Here is an 18852-nt window from a genome sequence, read left to right on the forward strand (position 1 = left end):
GTGCTTTCTGTCTCTCCACTGGATGCTGAGCGATATACCCCCCGTTCCTGGGAGTCCCATTGTCCTGCTCGTCACCCTGAGAGTCTTAGCCCTACACGTTGGTGCTGGAGCTCTTATTCTCTTATCCATGTGGGGATAGGGTTCTCTGCTCGTCGTCCTAAGAAATGAGCCCTGGGGGTGGCTCTGTGTCCTAGATTTAGTCTGGGGGGTTCCCACATGGGAGACTATACCCCTAGAAATCCTGATCTCCCACTTGAGAGGGGTCCCCATATCCAATGTTCTGCCTTGGTGGGGTCTCTGTGCCTGAGACTCAGAACTCTGCTCTGTCCCTGTCCCTGGGATCCCAGTCTCTCCCCTGCCCTTTGGTGCTAGTGTCTGAAGCCCCAAGCCTAATTCCACGCACCAGCGGTCAGCTCACCATGGCCCCCTAGGCTGCTGCTCTTGTATTCTAAAGTCTTATAGCAGCCTCACCTCTTCACTTATATAGTCTACGGCTGCTTTCATGCCACAATGGCAGAGTGAGTAGCTGGAACGAGACCATACAGCCTGCAAGCTGAAACATTTACCATGTAGCCCGTATCAGCAAACGCGCGCCTGTCCCCGCCTTATACCGAGGGTCTCTGACATCAACCCTGAGAAACCTCTGAGGGTCCCCACAGCCTGGATTTTCCCTAAGGGTCCCTGCCTCCCACAGTAGGTGGCCCTGGCCCTGTGAAACCCAGCCCAGGGGTCTCCAGGTCTGCGACCTCAATCATTAGTCCTGTGCACCTCCCGCCATGGACACCCCAGTCACATCACCCTCGGCCCCAGAGTCCCTGTACTCCATCCATAGTCACATCAGCCCCAGTCCCAGCCCAGCCCAGCACCTTTGGTGATGCAGCTCAGGATGCCTCCGGAGGGCTGGCACACCTGCCCCGGCTTGCAGCTGTGTTTCTGGCACAGCACACCTTTACCCGCATGGCACGTACACTGCTGCCGACAGTCGTCAATGAGGACTGTCTGCTCCGGCTGTGGGGAGAGAGGGCACGGCCATCAGACATCACGGGTGGGAGCTGACTCTCACATCTCTGGCATTCTGGGCACAGAGGGGTTTGCAGACATCACAGACAAGGGACATCTCTCAGCAGGATGGCCCCCTGTCTGTGAAGCTGAGGTACAGCATGACTTTGGGGCTGTCCTTCACTTGTATATTTGTTCATTCACTTTTATTCATTAACTCATTCATTCCAAAATATCCGCTCAATGTCTGCTGTAGGAGAAACAGTGTGACATAGTAACTAAGGGCAGATCGCCTGGGCTTGAAGCCCGTTTCTTCTGTTTCCCAACTGTGTGACTCTGAGCAAGTTACTTCACCTCTTTATGGCTCAGTTTCCTGATTTGCAAATTGCTGATAATAGTAGCACTTGCCTATGGAACTATAACCGAGTTAATAACACATGTAAAGTGCAGATGAAAGGAAAAAGGCGTCCCTTAAATCATTCAGATAGGAGAGATAAGTGGGGTAGACATGAAACAAGATTGGGAGGATGTGGCTTATTTTTTAAGCTAAGTGATGGGTAAGTACATGGACAGTCATTCCACTGTTCTCTTACTTTTTGCATATTTGAAAACTTTCAGAATAAAAAATTTTTAGATATGTAATGTGTATGTAAAATATGCACACATAGCACTTAAAACATTACCAGATACATAGTAAGCACTATCTACATATTTTCTATTATTATTACTATTACTCATGTGAAGAGAACAACAGAGAGAGGGTCCCACCCCTCGGGCAGCTCACAGTCCTGCAAGGGAGACGGACATTAGACAAATACATGCTCCAGTCAAAGAAAAAGGACCAACAGGGAGACAGTGGGAAAGGGAAACAGAGGGTGTTAGCAGCTGGTATAACAGATGAAAATCTTGTCTTTGTGGTCAGAAAGGCTCCCTTCATCCAGACCTGGAAGGCAAAGCCACAACTTGACCTGGGGAGTCAGGGAAGGGTTTAAAGCTTCGGAGCCTATGGTCATATTTAGGAAGATCTTTACCACTGCCATGTGGAGGGTGGACCAGAGGGAGCAAAGGTAGGAGCTGGGAGGGACCCAGGTGGAAGAGGACCAGCTGGACCACAGGAGGACCATGGGGACGGGGAAAGGAGTGGGTACAAGAGACATTCAAGAGGCTGAGTAGACTAGCTGCAGTGGCTCACACCTGTAATCCCTGCAGTTTGGGAGGCCAAGGCGGGAGGATCACTTGAAGTCAGGAGTTCGAGACCAGCCTGGCCAATATGGCAAAATCCCATCTCTACCAAATTAACTGTGTGTGGTGGCCCGTGCCTGTAGTCCCAGCTTCTCGGGAGGCTGAGGCAGGAGAATTACTTGAACCTGGGAGGCTGAGGTTGCAGTAAGCTTGAACCCAGGAGGCGGAGGTTGCACTCCAGCCTGGACGACAGAGTAAGACTCAGTCTCAAAAAAACCCAAAAAACAGAGAGAGAGGCTGAGTCACCCAGGCATGGTGGCTTATGCCATTAATCCCAACACTTGGGGAGGGCAAGGTGAGAAGGCTTGAGGCCTGGAGTTCACAACCAGCCTGAGCAACATAGTGAGATGCCCCCATATCTATGTCTCCACAAGAAAATTAAAAACTTGCTGGGCTTTCTGGTGAATGCCTGTAGTCCCAAATACTTGCTTGAGCCAAGGAACTCAGGGCTGCAGTAAGCTATGACCGTACCACTGCACTCCAGCCTGGGTGACAGAGTGAGACCCTGACTCTAAAAGAAATAAATAAGAGACCAAGTAGACCAAGTAGGCTGTGGGGCTGATGAGGAGTGGGAAGCATGAGGCCCCATATTCTGCCCCAGATGACTAGGTTCCTACCTCATAGTAGACACCATTGTGGTAGCAGCCACACTGCTGGATGGGCACGCAGGCTTCACCGTTGTAGAGGAAGCCGGCGTCACACTGGCAGCCTTCAGCACACTCATCTGGGCACTGCAGAGGGGCACTGAGAGCCGCGCAGCCCAGGGAGCAGGTGTCCGCGCAGAGCTCGTAGTGGCTGTTCTCTGGGCACTTTATGGCTGCAAGGAGGGGGTGCCCATCAGAGCCCTGGGGAGGGAGGGGCTGCAAGGCCCAGGGTCTACCCTTCTGTGCTTCAACCTCTCCCCTCCCTGCCCCTCTGGCTCTCCCTCACTCACGACAGAAAGTTTCCGTCCTCCAGGGCTTCACGTGGCCTCCAGCCGCCTGGCAAGCACTCACATAGGCATGGATGTTGCTGCAGAGAATGCTCAGGTTCCCACCACCCAGGCAGAGATCAAAGACGCAATCTTGCAAGGGACCCTGGGGATCCACCAGCTTGTGGCAGGAAGCCAGTGGCCCTGTGGCGCTGGAGAGGAGCCCACAGAACTCCTCCTTCTCATACTTCTTCTCCTGCTCGGGAGGACACTTGCTGGTTTCGCAGCCCTCGCTCCCTGGCGGGCAGGTGGGCGGCGGCAGGCAGGGAGAGCCAGGTACCGCCTCCTCCCAGGAGTTGCCGAAGTCATTGGCGTTGCCTGCCTGTGAGCCGTTGGGCTTCTGGAAGTCATCCTTGGGGTCGCCGTTGTAGTTCCCACACAGGCCACACATCTGCTGGTAGTAGTTTCCGGGGATGGTGACCCGCACATAGTACACAAGGTCATAGGCCACACGCAGGCCAAAGTCGGTCTCAATCACAACGTCTGAACCATGCTGGGAGGCTCGGATCTGGCCGTTGGCCAGCACCACGGGCAGCTTCATGTCCACACCGTTCACCTGGGAGGCGAGAGAGGCAGGCTACGCTTCAGAAAATAAACTTTGAGTGGAGGTCGGACCCTAGTTCAAGCCCATGCCTGATGCTGAAGATCTGTGTGTCCTCACCTCTTAGGTCTTCACTTTTTGTATCTCTAAAACTGGTAGAATAATAGGGCCTCATAGTGGATTGAATGGTGGTCCATAAAATGCATATTCACCCAGAATCCCATAATGTGAGCTTAATTGGAATAAAGTTCTTTGCAGATGGATTCAGGGAAATAACGTCAACATGAGATTGTCCTGGATTAAGCTGGGCCCTAAATCCAATGGCAGGTGTCCTTATAAGAGCCAGAAAGAAAAAGACACAGAGACACACAGAAACGGCCACATGAAGATGAAGGCACAGATTAGAATGGTGTGGTCACAAGCCCAGAGAACCTGGAGCCTCCAGAGCTGGAAAGGGAAAGCAAGATTCCCCAACCAGTGCCTTTGGAGGCCGTGCAGCTCTGCCGACACCCTGATGTTGAACTTCTGGCATCCAGGACTGTGGGAAAGTACATTTCTATTGTTTTAAGCCACCAAGCTTGTGGTAATTTGTTATGGCACCACGGGAAATGAACACAGGTCTCAATGAAGTAACGAGCCTCCAGCTATCCTTTATGTACCACTCGATGCAGGCATTAATAAGCAATAATGGCCCCCAGAGCCACTTGCCCAAGTTCAAACAGTTTCCCCCTTACCCTCTTTGTGACCTTGGGCAAGTGAGTCACCTCTCCCTGTTTCTGTTTCCTCATCTCTCAGGTAGGAATAAGGTGTTTGCCCCATGGAACTGTTGTCAGGATTAGATAAATTAATGTCTGTAAAGTGCTGAGAAACATGGCTGGCATAGCATGCATGCTTCAGGAGCATCTGCCGTTACTAGCAGCTATGAATGGAGGTTTTTCTTCTGAAGAGTAAACGGACACCACAGGTTTATGCTTTAAAGCATCAGCGGGTGGAAAGTTAGACTAAATTCTTGGGGAAATGAACTCAAACCTATGAGCTGAGGACCAGTGGTTTCAGTTTAAGATTACTAGGCACCAACAAAGCCTCATAAATCCACCCCTGGATGGGGCACAGTGGCTCGTGTCTATAATCGCAGCACTTTGAGAGGTCAAGGTGGGAAGATCACTTGAGCCCAGGAGTTCAAGGTCAGCCTGAGTAAAATATGGAGATCCTGTCTCTACAAAATAAAAAAAATAAAAATAAATTGGTCAGGAGCAGTGGTTCACAGCTGTAATTCCAGCACTTTGGGAGGCCAAGGTGGGAGGGTCTCCTGAGCCCAGGAGTTTAAGACCAGCCTGGGCAACATAGCAAGACCCCTCTCTATACAAAAAAAATTTGGCCAGGCATGGTGGTTCACACCTGTACTGCCAGCATTTTGGGAGGCCAAGGTGGGTGGATCCCAAGGTCAGGAGATTGAGACCATCGTGGGCAACATGGTAAAACCCCCATCTCTACTAAAAATACAAAAAAGTAGCTGGGCATGGTGGCCGGTGCTTGTAGCTGAGACAGGAGAATCACTTGAAACCAACAGGAAGAAGTTGCAGCGAGTCAAGATTGCGTCCTACACTCTAGCCTGGGTGACAAAGTGAGTTTCTGTCTCAAAAAAAAAAAAAAAAAAAAAAGTCGCAGTTGTCCAGTTCACCAGATTAAGTCAGCAATTTATCAGCACCTTCGCCAATACTGCTACCAGAGAAACAGCTGCGTGTGTGTGTTTCAGTGGGATCTCAGGGGAAACTCCTCCACCGTAACTGAGATGTCAGTGTTCATATGAGACCAGATTTTCTTGGTAAGAAAAGTTCTGCAGAGCAGCACGGGGTTCAAGCTCCACCTTTGCTGGGGGACTATGGCCAGTGATGGGCCACCCCACTCTGAAAAATAAAGCAAGTCATAGTGCCTGCAGCTCCTGGTGCACACATACAGACACCATGGACATGAAGTGCCTGGCAGCCAAAAGGTCTGCAGTCAGCTGTATAGAAACTATAGCTGCTGTTGTTGTTGTTAAGGGGGTGATAGTGTCACCCACAGATTGTCCCCTGCCCATGAAGCTTCTCAAGCCTTGGGCTTTCTCAACCTCTGATGGCACCACGTCCTGCCAATGAGTGGCAGAATAGGGAGGTGAGTAGGACAGAATCCAGGATTGAGGTGGGGAGAGGATGGAGTGGGAGGGAGGAGAGGGTGGGAGAGATTTGGAGTGAAAAGTCCATGCGGCCAGGCGCAGTGGTTCACCCCTGTAATCCCAGCACTTTGGGAGGCTGAGGCAGGCGGATCACAAGGTCAGACATTTGAGACCAGCCTGGAAAACATGACGAAATCCTGTCTCTACTAAATACAAAAATTAGCCAGTTGTAGTGATGGGCACCTGTAATCCCAGCTACTTGGGAGGCTGAGGCAGGAGAATTGATTGAACCCAGGAGGCGGAGGTTGTAGTAAGCCCAGGTTGCACCATTGCATTGTAGCCTGGGTGACAGAATGATACTCCATCTCAAAAAAAAAAAAAAAGAAAGAAAGAAAGAAAAAGAAAAAAAGAAAAGTCAATGCATGGAGGTGAAGAGAGGGTGGAGACTGAGGGACAGAGATTGGGGAGCAGCTCCCAAGTCCCTGATGATACCTCCCTCATTGGCTTCCCACGCTGGGTTCTTATTGGCAGCTTCTGTCCTCAGGGACCCCAGGCCTCGCACATGCACTCTCATCTCTGTGTCCCCAACTTCTGGGCTGAGCACTGCCTGTGCCCCACCCACCCACAGGCCCCTCACCCCCGTGCTCCCCATCTGCTCTCACCGTGACCTTCCACTGTCTCTGCTCCAGCCGCAGGGTGAAGTTTCCCACCTGGACCGTGATCACCCTGGTCACACTGACTCGCCCATTACCCCAGGCCACGTTCTCCTGCAGGACGGCAAACTGATGCAGGCCAGGACGGGTGCCGCAGGTCTGAGCCAGCACATACACGCAGGTGCCCATGAAGTCGAAGCGGCGGCCATCGAAGGTGGTGTAGTGGGGGTCTCCCGACGCCTGGCAGGTGGCAGAGCCCACGGCCACACAGCCCAAGCTGCCACCGGATGGCTGGCAGGCCTCGTGCGGGCCGCAGCTGGAGGGCTCACAGGATACTAGGCCGCCCTCCTGGCAGTGGCAAAGGGAATCACACCCGGGGCCAGGGTAGAAGGTCTGGCCTGGTGGGTAGTAGGTGCCCTGGTGTACGCAGCCACAGGAGGCCAGAGGCAGGCAGGACTCACCACTGAGCGCAAAGCCCTCATCGCACACGCAGCCCTCATGGCATGCTGAGCCACAGCCTCCGTGCACTGGGAGGTCTCCACAGGACAGCGGGCAGCCGTAGGAACACGCCTCATAGTGGCTGTTGGGTGGACAGCTCAGTGCTGCAGGGAGAGGAGACATCAAGATCAAGAATTCCTGCTCCTAGGGAGCAGGACTCGATACCCCCCAGCCCCAATACATTCATATGCACACACACACTCAAACACACTCACACACAAGCGGTCCCCCAACACATTCGTATGCACACACAGATGCTCAAAGACACTCACACACAAGCGGTCCCATTGCAGGGAGCTTGGGGAACACATTACATCGCAGTTAATCTGATCCTGATAATTAAGATTCTTTCCCAATTTAACTGTAGTTTGGAGTTGTCTATTATGGTTTTTTTCTTTTTTTTTTTTTTTTTTGAGAAATGGGTCACTCTGTTACTCAGACTGGATGGAGCTCGGTGGTGCTTGCTATCACAGCTCACTGCAGCTTTGACCTCCTGGGCTCAAGCAATCCTCCCACTTCGGCCTCCTGAGTAGCCGGAACTATAGATGTGCACCACCATGCCTGGCTAACTTTTTAAATTTTGTGTAGAGATGGGGTCTCGCTATGTTGCCTAGGCTGGCCTCAAACTGCTGGGCTCAAGCAGTCCCCCTGCGTCAGCCTCCCGAAGTGCTGGGATTACAGGAATAAGCCACCACACCCGGCCTTCTATTATGTCTTTAATGACCTTATTCAAGTTGGATACATGGTGTTGATATGTGGTATATATTTTAAACATGCATATGCATATATTTGTGTGTGTGTGTGTGTATAATCTATGCAGTGTATTTGTGAATGCCATACTTTTAGCTTCTTCCTTCTATAGCAGTAATTAAATTAAAATATTTAGCCAGTGTTATAAAAAAAAACCCTCCCTTCTCCCCTCCCCAAACTCCAGTCACTCCAGTCACTCCAGTCTACAAAAAGCAAATCTAAGTGGCTAAAACTAAACCACATTAAATCTCTATCTGTGCTGTCTAATACAGTAGCCACTAGCCACTTGGGACCATTTAGATGTAAATTAATTAAAATGTAACAAAATTGAAGCTTTAGCCCTTCAGTCACAACATCCTCACTGCAAGCGCTCAGCAGCCACATGTGACCTGTGGCAACCTGGTATGTATTTGAACAGCTCAAATATGGAGCTGTCATCATTGAAGTTCTGCTGGGTGGTGCTGTTCTGAAGCTAACATCCAGCTTACAGGAGAATCATGGGGACATAGGGACAAGTTCAATAACACTCCAAAATAGCAACTAGCCAGATCCTGAAAATAGAAAATTCTGCAGGATAAATGACCCATCTTTCCCAATAATGAAGTGACATAAACAAAAGGAAGAGCTGGATGGAGGGATAGATACGTGATAAGGCAAGTGAGTGAATTAGAATTAGAGTGTAGAGGCTGGGCGCGGTAGCTCACACGTGTAATCACGGCACTTTGGGAAGCCGAGGCGGGAGGATCACTTGAGGTCAGGAGTTTGAAACCAGCCTAGCCAACATGGTAAAACCCATTTCTACCAAAAATACAAAAATTAGCTGGGCATGGTGGCGCACATCTGTAATCCCAGCTACGTGGGAGGCTGAGGTGGGAGAATCGCTTGAACCTGGGAGGCGGAGGTTGCAGTGAGCCGAGATCGTGCCACTGCACTACAGATTGGGCAACAGAGCGAGACTCCGTCTCAAAAAAAAAAAAAAGAAAGAAAAAGAAAAGAAACAGGATTAGAGTGTAGAGTCCAGGTGGCAGGTTTATGGGTCTTCACTGTAAAATTATTTCAACTTTTTTGTATATTTGACAATTTTCATAATACTATGTTGGGAGGAACAAAGGAAGGAAATTCTGACAGAGTAAAAGCAACAAGGTAGATCAATCCAATGCAGTATGTGTATTTGGTTTGGTTCTAGAGCCAAACAAAATAGAAAAAAACCTTTTTTTTTTTTTTTTTTAGACAATTGGGAAAATTGGAACCCAGATTGGGCTTTACATGATGTTAGGGAATTGATATTATTTTTGTTACTGGTAATTAATTACCACATGCCCTCATATCTCTTTCTTCCTTCTTTTTTTTTTTTTTTTTTTTAGAGACAGGGTCTCACTGGAGTGCAGTGGCACAGTCTTGGCTCACTGCCGCCTCCACCTCCTGGGCTGAAGATATTCTCCCACCTTAGCCTCCTGAGTAGCTGAAATGATAGGCACTAGTCACCACGCCCGGCTTATTCTTTATTTTTATTTTTGTAGAGACAGGGTTTTGTTATGTTGCCCAGGCTGGTCTTGAACTCCTGGCCTCCAGTGATCCTTCCACCTAGGCCTCCCAAAGTGCTGGGATTACAGGCATGAAAAGGGAAGTCCTGTTCCTTAAAAGTCCATTTTTGTTGCTGAATACAGATGCTTACTGAAGTAGTTAGAGGAGAACTCATCTGCCTAGAATTTGATCTAAAATATTCTATTAAAAAAAAAGAGGGGCTGGAGTGAGATGTAGAGGAACTAAGAATGGCAAAATACCAATAATTGTTGAAGCTGGGTCAGGCCTCCATCTGCATGTCTAAGCCCTCATGATCCAGTCTTCTAGAACTTCCAAGGGGTAGAAGGACAAGAGGAATTTTGAGGAAACAAGAGATTCTCAATTTTCACAGAGGCCACAGAGTCTAATAATTAACAGCACAAAATCAGGAGCCAGCCTGTTCAAATCACCCCACCAGCTGTGTGACCTCAGGCTAGTTCCTTAACATCTCTGTGGTTCTCTTTCTTCATCTTGTAAAGTAGGAATAAGAGCAATTCCACCTCACGGGGTGGTTGTGAGGATTCAACGAGAAACCCTTAGAACAGGACCTGCCCAGTGGGATGCGTGTCACACAACTGCCAGCCGGAATTATACGTGTCCTCCCTAAAAGGACAGCCCAAGAATGCTCTGTTAGAGGACCATTCCCGCTTCCCATTGTCCCCCTGTCCCCTTCACAAGCGTGCTTTCTCCACTTTACGGAAGAGAACAGTGTAGTCCCCAACCCATCCTGAATCTTTTTTTTTTTTTTTTTTGAGACAGAGTCTCGATCTATGGGCCAGGCTGGAGTGTAGTGGTGTGATCTCGGCTCACTGCAATCTCTGCCTCCCAGGTTTAAGCAAAGATTGTCCTGCCTCAACCTCCCGAGTAGCTGGGATTACAGGCGCTCACCACCATGCCTAGCTAATTTTTATATTTTTTGCAGAGACAGGGTTTTGCCATATTGGCCAGGCTGGTCTTGAACTCCTCACCCCAAGTGATCTGCCCGCCTCAGCCTCCCAAAGTGCTGGGATTACAGGTGTGAGCCACGGCGCCCGGCCCCATCCTGAATCTTAACACATGGCACACTTCCCTGGGGTGTGAAACCTCTGAGGACATAAACAGACAATTTCAAATATTGCTATCACTGTGAACACAACGAATGCTCACTCATTATTGAGTAATAAGTCAAAAGGAGGGCCTAATAGAATTGGCGGCTCACAGATAATAAAAAGTAAATTTTGTGGTGTCTCACTGTGTGCCTTCCCTATGACTCAGGAGGGGTTCAGAGCATGGAGTGATGTTACTCTACCTGCACTCCGTTCACTCCCACCCATTTATCAATATCATGTAAGCCAGGAGCTGTGGCTCAAGTCTGTAATCTCAGCACTTTGGGAGGCCAAGGCGGGAGGATGGCTTGAGCCCAGGAGTTTGAGACCAGCCTAGACAACATAGTGAGATCTTGTGTCTACAAAAAATAAAAAAATAGCCAGGCATGGTAGTGTGCACCTGTAGTCCCAGCTACTCAGGAGGCTGACACAGGAGGACCACTCGAGCCCAAAGATTGAGGCTACAGTGAGCTGTGATCATGCCACTGGACTCCAGCCTCTGTGACAGGATAATATCTTATCTCAAAAATAAATAAATATCATATATACAAAAATAAAAGGTAGGATTAGAATTGATGCTGAACACTGTCTCATTCTAACAATATATGTGAAATACTGGGTGGGGGGAAGCTCCATCCATCTCACTGAATGATGTCATTAAAATGGCCATTACAATTTACTTCTGTTTAATATTTTTATCAATTGTGCACAAACAATACTTGCAATGATATCTTACTCCATTAAAAAAACCACTTAGAGTCTTACAGTCTCAGGAATTTCTAAAACTTCTTATATCTTTTATAAGAAGGCTGTTTTGTCCCGGGAGTTTTCACATCCCAGGGCAACACACCACATGTTAAGATTTGGGATGGGTGGAGACTGCACTGCTTATTTTATTTTATTTTATTAATTTAATTTAATTTAATTTAATTTAATTTTTTGAGACAGAGTCTTGCTCTGTTGCCCAGGCTGGAGTGCAGTGGCGTGATCTCGGCTCACTACAACCTCCGCCTCCCTGGTTCAAGCGATTCTTCTGCCTGAGCCTCCCGAGTAGCTAGGATTACAGGCAACCACCACCACACCCTGCTAATTTTTAGTATTTTTAGTAGAGATGGGGTTTCACCATGTTGGCCAGCCTGGTCTCAAACTCCTGGCCTCAGATGATCCAGCCACCTCAGCCTCCCAGAGTGCTGGGATTACAGGTGTGAGCCACAGCACCCAGCTTGCACTGTTTTTCAGAAACAGGCTCTTGCTATGCTGCCCAGGCTGGTCTCTAACTCCAGGCCTCTAGGCATCCTCCCACCTCAGCATCCTGAGTAGCTAGGATTATAAACATTCTGAAATCTTAGTCATATATGTGTATGCTTGTGGCAGAGAAGTGTGATGGGGATCGTGACACAGGCTTCCAAGGGTCACGTCTTGACTCTGGGCATGACCATGGTGCTTGCTTTGGCCAATGGGACATTGGCAACCATGATACCAAGTAGAGCCTTGGAAAGTGCTTGCACACTGGGGCTTGTGTGCTCTTGTTGCTTTAGGAATCTTGAGGGCACCTTGGGAAGAAGCCTGGGCTCACCTGCTGGAAGATAAGACCAAGTGGAGCAGAGACAAGAAGTCCCAGCTGAGGGTCCTCCAAACCAACCAGCTTGACAACTGCCAATGTGTAAAATCACCCTCAATTACCCAGCCTCGGCTGAGCCTCTAACAGCCTGCAGAGATCAACCAAGCTGGCCCAGGCTGGGAGAACAGCTCAGCAGCCCCCAGAATCATGAGAAAGGATAAATACTTGGCCAGGCGTGGTGACTCATGCCTGTAATGTATAACTATGAGGACTATGTAATGTATGAGGACTATGTATCTGGTGAATACATTTAAAAGAGGAGCATAAGTCAAGTAATAGTTTCATTTTGAAATATCAGTATTATGTTGATAATTGTGGAAACTAAATGATGGATATATTCGGGCTCACTATCCTAGTTTACTTTGGGTATGTTTAAATTTTTCCCTAATAAAAATGTTCTTAAGGCTGGGCGCAGTGGCTCACGCCTGTAATTCTAGCACTTTGGGAGACCGAGTTGGGCGGATCATTTGAGGTCAGGAGTTCAAAACCAGCCTGGCCAACATGGTGAAACCCTGTCTCTACTAAAAATACAAAAAAATTAGCCAAGCGTGGTGGCGGGCATCTGTAGTCCCAGCTGCTTGAGAGGCTGAGGCAGGAGAATTGCTTGAACCCAGGAGGAGGAGGTTGCAGTGAGCTGAGTTCGCACCACTGCACTCCAGCCTGAATGACAGAGTGAGACTCCATCTCAAAAAAAAAAGTTCTTAAAAGTCAAAAGTTACCATTTGTTGGAAATTATACATTTTATAATTATTTCAGGTGAAAAACTAGACATGTATGCTTCCATTAATTCCAAAATTCAAAAACTTTAGAAGTCAGAATAGTGGTTACTTCTTGGGGTTGGGAACCTGGATGTTTTTTTTCTTGAATTTGGGACTGTTCAAACAGCTTTGTTATCTTGGTGAAAACTGATCAAGCTGTTAGCTTATGATATGTACGTATTTTTAAATATTTGTATTATATTTCAATAATGAATTTTAGAAATTAAAAATCAGGTGAGAGGAAACTGGTATGATGGCTCACATCTGTAATCCCAGTATTTTGAGAGGTCGAGGCACGAGGATTGCTTGAGCCCAAGAGCTCGAGATCAGCCTGGGCAAAAAATCAAAACCTTGCCTCTATAAAAAAATTTTAAAAATTAGCTGGGGTGGTACATGCCTGCCGTTTCAGCTACTCAGGAGGCTGAGGCAGGAGAATCACTTGAGCCCAGGAGTTCCAGGCTGCAGTAAGCTATGATTGCACCACTGCACTGCAGCCTAGGCAACAGAGCAAGACCCCATCTTAAAAAAAAAAAAATCAGGTGAGAGGATACATGGTTTTTCAAACTTCTTTCATAGGCAAGCAAAGGCACTGGAAAACCATTCATGCACCCACCTGTGAAACAAGGCTCTCAAACTGACTGTCCAAGGGGTCAGGCAGATGTAAATAAGTGAGGTAGGATAAATGGGGACCAAAAAGAACCAGACGGGGGATGAGACTCCTAATGACAATACTGTTGCTCATATCTCAATGACAGCTGTTATGTGGGAATCAGACCCCGGGCCACCAGGTGTACTCAGTCATTTTACAAATACCAACTGCCACCGGGCACAGTGGCTCACACCTGTAATCCCAGCACTTTGGGAGGCTGAGGTGGGCGGATCACGAGGTCAGGAGATCGAGACCATCCTGGCCAACATGGTGAAACCCCATCTCTACTAAATATACAAAAATTAGCTGGGTGTGGTGGCGCGTGCCTGTAATCCCAGCTACTCTGGAGGCTGAGGCAGGAGAATAGCTTAAACCAGGGAGTCAGAGGTTGCAGTGAGCCGAGATCACGCCACTGCACTCCAGCCTGGTGACAGAGCGAGACTCCGTCTAAAAAAAAAAAAAACTAATACCAATTGCATGACCACCATCTGTGACTTTCTAGCTATCATGATCCCAGGTGTGTAACTGAACCTTTCTGAACCTCAATTTCTTCATCTGTTAAATGGGTATAACCACAATCCCCACCTCATTGGGCTATTATAAGGATTAAAAGAATTAATGATATTTATACATTAATGACTATACATATAAGGCTGAGTCCCCCAGTTGCCACTTCTGGTACTCACGGCAAAGTTTTTCACTCCTCCAGGGGTGCACTGTGGCTCCAGCAGCCTGGCATGCAGCAGCATAGGTGGCCAATGCGTCACATAGTGGCCCAGACTGGCCTGGCAGCAGGCAGCGGTCATACACACAGTCGCGCACGGCACCCTGGGGGTCCAGCTTGCTGTGGCACTCTCGGAAGGGCCCCTGGGGGTCCGCAAGGATTCCACACTCATTCTTGCTCTGCAGCTGCTGGGCCACCAGGGAGTCCAGCTTGGGACAATCACCAGGTTCAGTTGCTCCACAGCCGGACCTCGTCTCTTCTTGCCAGCTGTTCCCAAAAGCCAGTGCATTGGCAGCTTGACCCCCACCCCGCAGAGCCAGGTCGTCAGCTGGGTCCCCGTTGAAGTTCCCACAGAGTCCACACAGGGCCTCAGCATAGCTACTGGGCACCTTGGCAGTCACTCGTGCATCCCAGTTGTAGGTGACAGTCAGACCAAAGTCCGTGCGCACGACGGCGTCCCTGCCCTGGCGGAACACCTGCACCTGCCCATCTGCTGCTTGGAAGGGCAGGTACTGAAGGACGTCATCCACCTGGGTGGAGATGCAAGAGGGCCACCTGGTCAGGGTATTCACGGCTCTGTGGCCCAACCTTCAACTCACTCACCTCCAGCTACCCTGACCTCCTTGCTATTCTCTTGGACATACTATGCTCAGTCCCACCTCAAGGCCTTTGCACTCGCTGTTCCCTCTGCCTGGCTCACCATTCACCCCTCTTCATTCCTAAAGCACCAGCTTAAATTTAAATCCCTCACCCATGGCCTTCAAAACCTACATGATCTGTCTATCTCCCCATTACCTCCCTTACCTCACCTCTTCTCACTGTCCCTCTCACTCAGGCTGCTGCGACCATACTAGCTTCCTTTTTTTTTTTTTTTTTTTGACAGGGTCTCACTCTGTTGCCCAGGCTGGAGTGCAGTGGTGCAATCTTGGCTCACTGCAACCTCTGCCTCCTGGGTTCAAGTGATTCTCCCTCAGTCTCCCTAGTAGCTGGGATTACAGGTGTGAACCACTGCGCCTGGCTAATTTTTTTTTTTTCTTTTTTTTGTATTTTTAGTAGAGAGAGGGTTTCACCATGTTGGTCAGGCTGGTCTCAAACCTCAGATGATCCACCCTCCTTGGCCTCCCAAAGTGCTGGGATTACAGGCGTGAGCCACCGTGCCCGGTCACTAGCTTCCTTTTAAAAATAGAGACAGGGGTCTCTGTCACCCAGGCCAGAGTGCAATGGCGCGATCATTGCTCACTTCCTAGCACTTCGGGAAGCTGAGGCAGGGAGTGTCACTTGAGCCCAGGAGTTGGAGACCAGCCTGGGCAACTTAGTGAGACTCCGTTCTCCACAAAAAGGAAAAAGGAAAATGAAAAAAAATAAGATCTTCTAACGGGCCTCCCCCACCCGCAGACCCACCCAGAGCTCCAAGTCTTCAGAGGGTATTTCCTGACCGGCCACCCAGCCCTGGGCGCTGCGTCGCTCACCAGCACTTGCCCGGGGTACTCCCGGCGCACCACCACCTTCACCCCGCGGGCCTCCACCCGCACGGCGCGCGTGTAGCTCACAGTCTGGCTCCCCCGATGCTCATTTTCCACCAGCACCCGGAAGGCGGGCAGTGCTGCGTTCTGGCCGCATGAGCCGACCAGCAGGTACGTGCAGGTGCCCATGAAGTCGAAGCGCCGGCCGTCGAAGCTCACATAATGTGGGTCCCCGGACCCCTGACAGGTCCCGAAGCGATTGGGGTAGCAGCCCAGGAGGCCGTTCTGGTCGCTGCAGATCTCACCCGCCGGGCAGCCCTGTGTGTCGCGGCAGGTCACCTGATGGGTGGCGCCGTTGCAGGTGCAGCGCCTTCGGCACGACTCGTCCGCCCACACCTCCTGGCCCGGAGCGAGCTGGAGACCCTGGAAGGTGCAGCCGCACGACGAGGCCGGCACGCAGGCGCCGCCGCTGGCCACGAAGCCCGGGAGGCACACGCAGCCCTCTACGCAGGGGCGCCCGGAGCAGTTGGACGGCGCCGCAGCCTCGTTGCAGGAGGCCGGGCAGGCAGGGCCGCAGAGCTCATAGCGGCTGTTGGCGGGGCAGGACAGGGCTGCGGGGAGATCAGAGAGGGTGGATCAGGCCCGCGCAGCAGGGGCCGTCGAAGGGCGCCCTGTCGGGGACAGTGCCCAGGAATTCCCTCCCCAAACCCTGCTTTTCTCTCAGAGCTCGCCATCTCAGATAATGGCACTGCCATCCTTCTGGGTGCTCCTGCGCCACACCCTAGCGATGCAGTTAATCTCCACCCCGCCAACCCCCTAACGCTTACTGGACAACCAATCTGTCAGCAAGTCCTGTGAGCTCCATATTCAAAATCTACCCAGACTGGCCAGGAGTGGTGGCGCACGCCTGTAATCCGAGCTACTTGGGAGGCTGAGGCAGGATAATCGCTTGAACCAGGAAAGCGGAGGTTGCAGTGAGCCAAGACCGTACCATTGCACTCCAGCCTGTGCGCAGAGCAAGACTTTGTCTCAAAAAAAAAAAAAAAAAAAAAAAAAAAAAAAAAAAAAAAAAAAAATTCTACCCAGTTACAGAATCTGCCTCTGGTCCTATCCACCGCAGCAGCCTCCTGCCTGGGCTCCCTCCTGCCCCGCCAGCCTGTTCCTCACACCAGCCGGAGGGATCTGGGAACATCTGGGTCAGATCAGGTCCCTCCCTGTCTCAGAGCACTCCCGTGGCTTCCTCTCACTCAGAGGAACGCCAGAGTCCTTCCCATGCCCCAGGAGGACCTGTGCCATCTGCTCCTCTCATCTCTCAGCCCTCACCTCCTCTCCCTTTCCCTCGGGCTCACTCTGTCCCAGCCCCAGCTGCCTTCTCCTCCCGGGTCCTCACACTTGCACCTCAGGGCCTTTGCACTGCCTGTGCCCTCTGCCTTCCCTTTCCACAGAAAGCCACTGGGGCCCAGGTGGCCTGGGTTCAAATCCCAGATCTCTCCTTCTCAGCCACTGACTCCAATCTCCCCGTGCCTCAGTTTCCCCATCAGTAAGATGGGATAATGTAGTCCAGACCTCACACCATTGTTATGGGGATTAAATGAGTTGATCTATGGGGAAACGTTCTGTGGACATCACTGTTAGGACTTAGCTGACTCCATTGCCTGACCATGGTCTCAGCTCCAATGTTATCTGTCCAGAAACGCCTTCCCTGGTCACCCAGTTCACCAGCCTCACAGTCACTGTCATTGCATGAACTTGTTTCTTTGGTTCTCTGAAGATACTTCCTAGTTTATCCCCTCCCTCTAAGAGATAAGTTATACAGGAGTGGGGACCTGCTCTGTCTGAATCACTGTTGGGTCCCCAGCACCAAGGACAGGGCCTGGTGCACAGCAGGTGCTCAGGAAATACTGCAGAAACGAATGGGAGAATAAATGAACTCTCTGGTTCCCATTTTGCACCAGGCATGGAGTTGGGTGGGAGGCGGTGCTTACTGGGCAGTGGGGACACAGACAGCACTAGCCAAGACAAACACCTAGTGGCCTCTATGTCTCCCCTGTACTTACTCCCCTCCCTCTGGGCCTGGGCCTGGATGCCTCTTCCTCCCTCCCACCTGTCCTTTCTGCCTCTGGGACATGTCTCTGGGAGCCTCACTCACAAGGGCAGGAACAGATCTATGCTGGTCCTCACTGTGCCTTCGATATCATCAGCATGCACAGGGGGGCAGGCAGGGGTTCAAGGAGTGCTTGTGGAATGAATGAGTGAATGATAAAACAGATGGACACCTGGCTAAAGAGCCTGAGCCTCATCTAGAGGGCAATGGGAGTCATGGGAGGACTATAGGCAAAGGAAGAGACATCACATGTCTGTTGGGATTCTGCAGACACGAGTTCCTGTCCTGCCAAGCCTTTGAGCATGCTGTTCTCTGGGCCTGCAGCTCACTTCCTCCTCTTTCTTTTATTTTTTTATTTTTTTTATTTTTTGAGACGGAGTCTCGCTCTGTCGCCCAGGCTGGAGTACAGTGGTGCGATCTCAGCTCACTGCAAGCTCCGCCTCCTGGGTTCACGCCATTCTCCTGCCTCAGCCTCCCGAGTAGCTGGGACTACAGGCGCCCGCCACCTCGCCCGGCTAGTTTTTTGTATTTTTTAGTAGAGACGGGGTTTCACCGTGTTAGCCAGGATGGTCTCGATCTCCTGACCTCGTGATCCGCCCGTCTCGGCCTCCCAAAGTGCTGGGATTACAGGCTTGAGCCACCGCGCCCGGCCCACTTCCTCCTCTTTCTCTTGGCAACTTTCTTATGGGTTTCAAATTGGACATCCCTTTCTCTAGAAAACCCTCCCTGACCACCCCTGCTCCCCAGGCTGGGCCGGGAACCTCCTCTGGTTTCCCATCGCCCCCACTGACTTCCTCCATCCTGGCCCTGACCCCTCTGCCTGTGTCAACCCCAATCCCAGCCCTGACTCATCCGCCTGTCTCTCTCTCATCCTGGCCCCAACCCCTCCGAGTGGGCCTCCCCATCCTGCCTGGACCCCTCCATACCATGAATGTCTAGTGAAACATCTCCTCCAACCTTAGGCTCATTGTGGCTGGCTGTCTTGGCCATCACTAGGCCCCTGGCATTGCCCAGCACCAGGCTGAACCACAATAACTTCTCAGATATTGAGCAGATGCTAGGGATCTCCTGCCCCTC

At 50.6% G+C, this 18852-nt stretch overlaps 2 protein-coding genes across 2 annotated transcripts in view; one reads left to right on the top strand and one right to left on the bottom strand.

Annotated features, from left to right (window-relative positions):
• Positions 1 to 18852, top strand: part of PSMC4 (proteasome 26S subunit, ATPase 4) — a 227474-nt gene that overhangs the window by 142162 nt on the left and 66460 nt on the right. The gene's annotated exons all lie outside the window — the stretch shown is intronic.
• Positions 1 to 18852, bottom strand: part of FCGBP (Fc gamma binding protein) — a 94903-nt gene that overhangs the window by 51887 nt on the left and 24164 nt on the right. Inside the window, 6 exon segments of the mRNA XM_050769390.1 lie at positions 867 to 1008; positions 2859 to 3058; positions 3176 to 3767; positions 6570 to 7162; positions 14171 to 14738; positions 15678 to 16282. Of these exon segments, the coding sequence (XP_050625347.1) occupies positions 867 to 1008; positions 2859 to 3058; positions 3176 to 3767; positions 6570 to 7162; positions 14171 to 14738; positions 15678 to 16282 (2700 nt within the window).

This window comes from Macaca thibetana, chromosome 19, assembly GCF_024542745.1.
Source record: "Macaca thibetana thibetana isolate TM-01 chromosome 19, ASM2454274v1, whole genome shotgun sequence".
Lineage (NCBI taxonomy): Eukaryota > Metazoa > Chordata > Mammalia > Primates > Cercopithecidae > Macaca > Macaca thibetana.